The following is a 4,785-nucleotide window of genomic DNA, read 5'->3' on the forward strand; positions in this document are numbered from 1 at the left end:
TTTCAAGTACGAAAATTATATCTTCACCAGCCGTGTTTCTAAGATGATTGGAATGAGATGCTGGATCGATCGACTGAGGGAGCGCGAATTGATTAGCAGACGATGCTTCCAGTTGAGGCTTTTTCAGGGCGGGAGCTATGTGTGTCGACTCTTCCATTGTTTCAATCAAGTCTAGCCACTTACTTATCATTTTTTCAGAATCAACAACAGCGACATTTTGCATTCTTGCTTCGTTATTTTTGTCGTCAAGATGGGCTTCGTTCATCACAAGTTCGACGTTATGTCTTTGCATTCCATCCGAGATCGAGTCAGGTTTGAGTACTGGGGTGCAAAGCAGGTCACGACCGTTTAAGTCTGCATCATTACATGCTTTTGATCTCAATCTAATCGCAAAGCAAAAGCTAGCTACACTTGTAAAGATGGCGACGAAAACGTAGACTCGCATGGTAATATTCAAGTGTTAACAATTGCATAAATGGTGTCTTCGTACATAAGAATACAGACAGAATAATAGTCAAGAACAATAAAGTTCGAGAAATGTACTAAAGTGGGTGCTGAAGTCATCATGGTCATTATGCGCGGATTGACACAAGTAAATTGATACTAGCATTTGCTAATATGTTTCATTTGGTCATCAGAAGAGTAACGTACTGGTATCAGCTGCGTAATGTGGACCTGATAGGCTGAAAGACGAGTGTGTTGATTTATTCCGCTTGCATTGATGGTGACATCACACTTATGGTGGTCGAGTCAACTGACTGCTTCATTGAAGGCTATGTTTATTAGATTGAGAGCAAAAGCATGTAATGATGCAGACTTAAACGAACCCGGTAACGTTATTTGAATGCGTTCACACAGAGCTGATTGTAGGTAAAATATATATAAAAGAAAGAGGAGAGCTTTGATTATCAAGCCAAGGTTTCTATTAAAGTTGTCAGTGGATGTTATGGTGACTCAAATGTATTCACTTCGAAGTAAATCTGATCTGGTGAATACGACCCGCTTTGAACAGGCTTCCGCTCGTAAATGTGACCCGCAACTCACAGCAGAGCAACATGTCGGCGACTTTACAAAATAAATTACAAATCCTATATAACTAAAGAAAATATTACAAAATGATTGAATTTACATTAAACATTATAGCCAACTGCTTGATTTTATCGTAAGTATTCAGGGATTGGTGAAAATTAATTTGTTGGTGATGCAGCATCTGTCATAAAGATATACATGTTTCTGTACCCTAATGAAGATTCAGATCTCAATTGCTTTGCTGCACATCGCATGGATCAATATGTGTGAGACTTTGTACAGCGTATGTTGATCTGATCTGCACAGAAATCTGTTACATTATATGAGAGTGTGGAGATGATCTGATGCAGCAGCAGATAGGGTATCTGACTTACATCTTGCTGTACATCGTGGTGATTCCTTTCTGAACACGAAGTAACATCAGGACTTTGCCTCATTCAGCAAGTAGATCAGACCTCGAGACTCGGTCATGCTAATGGTCAACAGTTTGACTTTTACTCTTGTCGTCGTCTGTCTGGTCAGGTCTTGCGATGGCGTCGCTGCGGTGTCATCTGACATGATTGACTCGACAAATAATCGCATCAGCCGTAACATGATACGCCGGGTCCTTCAAGAAACCGCCACGGCTAATGATGACGTCAAGAAGCTGTCGACTTCGACGAAAGTCGATTCGAAACTAAACCAGGAAATCAAGACGAAACCTGATCAATTGGTCAAGGCAGAGAAGAACTCGAGCAAAATAGGTGCTTGGCTTAAGAGAATGAACGTCATCAGCTCGAAAAGAGATAAGTTTTTTATTTTAGCAACCATTTTGCTCTTTCCCATCGCCGCGTACATGGTGGCAAGTAGGTAGTTGATCACGATATCATAACAAAACTAACACTTGTTATCGCTTAAAACGTTTATTTTTCTTGTGCACATGCTAAATTAATATGCTTTGGATAAGTATAACTGACGGAAGAGTCATTTTACGTCAGAAATTTGTCACAATACATCCGTGAACTCCATCATTGTGCAGGATGCTCGTCTATCGCTCTCTTTGCTTTGGATGCTTAAGAGCACTAAGCTTTTATAATTTTGGAATTGGTGTTCATAGCCACAGTAGTACAGTGATATCTACATATAATCCTTTTCGATTAGTGAATTTCGTTTATTGATGACTAGCGAAAGTTCGTCTTAGTGTAGCTCCATAGTCGTCGGAGCGAATGTCTTGCAATTGTAGACTTCATCTAACCGAATATCGTCTAAGGACGTACATTCACGTCTTGTGTGCATATGCTTGATGCGATATTCTAGCCATGCCCGAATTGTGATTTACATTGGCTTTAAGTGACCGCATTATGTTAAGTTTGGGCGCTTTGATCGGTTTTGCTATCTCAAGATACATATACTTCATGTCAATGCTATATAAACTAGTACAGAATGTATAGCTCTCATAAAAACTGGTTTTAACGTTTGATGAGCGCTCACAGATACCAAGGACCTCTCCTTTACAAAGCACTGGCTTATAAACTAATACAGTCCCACGAAAGTGCAACGTGAATTGCATTCAGAGTGCCTTACCAGCCAAAGCGCGCGCTGCAACGCAAGTGCAAACTAAGCCTCAATCTGTGTCACTCGTTGTATCAGCTCGCTCCACTACGAGTTTTAACAGGATTTCTCTCTGTATAAATCTGTGTGTGCGATCAACATAGCCTGTAGCGTCGATAGTGATGACTTTACGATGATTGGTGTAAGGCAGGATGAAAAATTACATAGGGCTCGATCTTTTGCTAGAGCAAAGCAAAAAAATTGTCACGCAGAAAAGACGAAGACTGCTTACCACCTCGCTCACACTATTGCTGTAAGTCGAAGAGCCTAATTTTGGTATTTGTTTAACATCTTCATATACCAGAGTGCAAACTACTACGTCTAAAAATCGGCTCTACGTATACAAAACGGGTATATTCTGCATTTCGACATGCGCAATGACATCTATGTCTTCTTGCTGAATTCCAAAAACAGTATTTACCGTGTACAATTCGTGGACATCATTACTCTCAACAGAGATACGGTATAGTCATCCGTGCATGAGCAAGGAAGAACCCAAATTTAGTACTTTGTGTCTTGTTGATGGCCATGAATAGCCGGTCACACTGGGAACGGTTGCGCCGGACGTGAAATGGTTAATAACACGAATCGCCATCACTGATGATAACGATCTTAGTACATGCTGGCCCAGGCGGTCCATTTCTATAATAGATGTATGAATAAGGTGAGGCTCCAATTCGATAACCCAAAGACGCATTTCTCAAGATTAGAGACTTCTCTTGAGTGTCAGTCCCTGTGGTGGATTCTTGTCAAAACTAATAGTATCTCTCAAAGAGTTTTTACCTTCGTCTTTTAACAAATCGCTTTAGAGAAATTGGATACTGCTGCTGTAATGTTGCGCCACATACTCTTTTATCCGACGCACTTCGGAGTTTGTAGTGGCATATATAGTACAGCTTACAACGGGGCTGTCGTAGTCTTTCATTTAGAGAAAGCTAAGCTAACACCTTAACCCAAGGCAAATAAACTCTTCCATTCAAAATGTAAGCTGTATTTCTCGGTTTATTCGCAGACAAATGCACTGCATTATTCAAAACGGGCTCTACGAATTGCAGCATGGCGCTCTAGAGCCTCAGAGTCTCAGCGTACCGGCTGCGAAGGACGTCCTCTCGCCGACGCGATTTACGCGCTCAGGTTGGCTCTTTGGTCTGGATGGTCTGTTGTTGACATACTCAGCTTGCTTCCAAGCGCTTTCAAGATTGTCGACCAAAATTTCCCAGTGAAGTGTGGGTCTCTGTCAGAGACAATTGACTCCGGGAGACCATGTTGTCGAAAGACAGATCCACAAACAGCGTCGCTGTACCGACACCGTCGATAATGTCCGGCACCACCGCAAGATGTTCCATCTTGCTCAAACAGTCGACGAAGTCCAAGACACCCGTGCTACCGCCAAGTCTTTCGATAGGCCAGTCACGAAATCCAAACTCATGGACTGCCAGCACCCGGAGGGTGCCGCCGTATTCGGTGAGAGTTTCACCCTTTGACACGTATCACACGTGCGCACATTGGTGCTCATCCATTTGTACAGCTTGGACAACCAGTAGTGGCAACTCATTGAGATGTAGGTCCTCTCACGACCGAGATGACCACTGAGTGGGGTGTCGTGAGCCTCAAAGAGGATACGGTACTTCAAAATCTCATCGTGAGAAACCACAATTCGTGGAGTATCCGTCGAGTCGGTGCTATAATACAGCAATCCATTTATCACTGAATATCAATGCATCCGTGCACGCAGTCGCGACGACAGCTTCTTGTCGGAGTCTCCAAAATCCTTGCACCCGAGAGCCCAAAGCAACGCTACATATTGCTTTTCTGGTTCTTATTTCACCTCGAAAGACTATTTTGCGAAGAAGGAGAGTCGCCTGGCCATCCTCTGCGAGAGGTGAGGCGACTGAGTCGCAGTGCATGATATGTGTAGATCACAAACGGCTTGGAACCGAGTAGGTGCACGCTGGAGTTGACCAGGAGGCTGTTTATGCCCTCGTCGAAAAGTCTCCCGATACTCGGTGTCTCAACACCATTCCGTAAAGATATTCGAAAATGCCCGTGCCGTACGTACGTGGTCGGTACAACTCCCAGTTGTTGAGTTTGCGCTCAACAACGCGGTACACGCGTCCACCGGGTTCACGCCGTTCTACTTGAACGGCTTTCGACACCCTAGAGTGC

General features: G+C 43.3%; 1 protein-coding gene across 1 annotated transcript; it reads left to right on the top strand.

Annotated features, from left to right (window-relative positions):
• Positions 1 to 1,504: 1,504 nt before the first annotated feature.
• PHALS_12466 (RxLR-like protein) lies at positions 1,505 to 1,882 on the top strand (the record flags this gene model as incomplete). Its single annotated transcript, XM_024728019.1, has 1 exon — positions 1,505 to 1,882. The coding sequence occupies one exon, from the start codon at positions 1,505 to 1,507 to the stop codon at positions 1,880 to 1,882; it is 378 nt and encodes a 125-aa protein (XP_024578538.1).
• Between the last annotated feature and the right edge of the window lie 2,903 nt (positions 1,883 to 4,785).

This window comes from Plasmopara halstedii (assembly GCF_900000015.1).
Source record: "Plasmopara halstedii genome assembly, contig: Scaffold_614, whole genome shotgun sequence".
Classification (NCBI taxonomy): Eukaryota; Oomycota; class Peronosporomycetes; order Peronosporales; family Peronosporaceae; genus Plasmopara; species Plasmopara halstedii.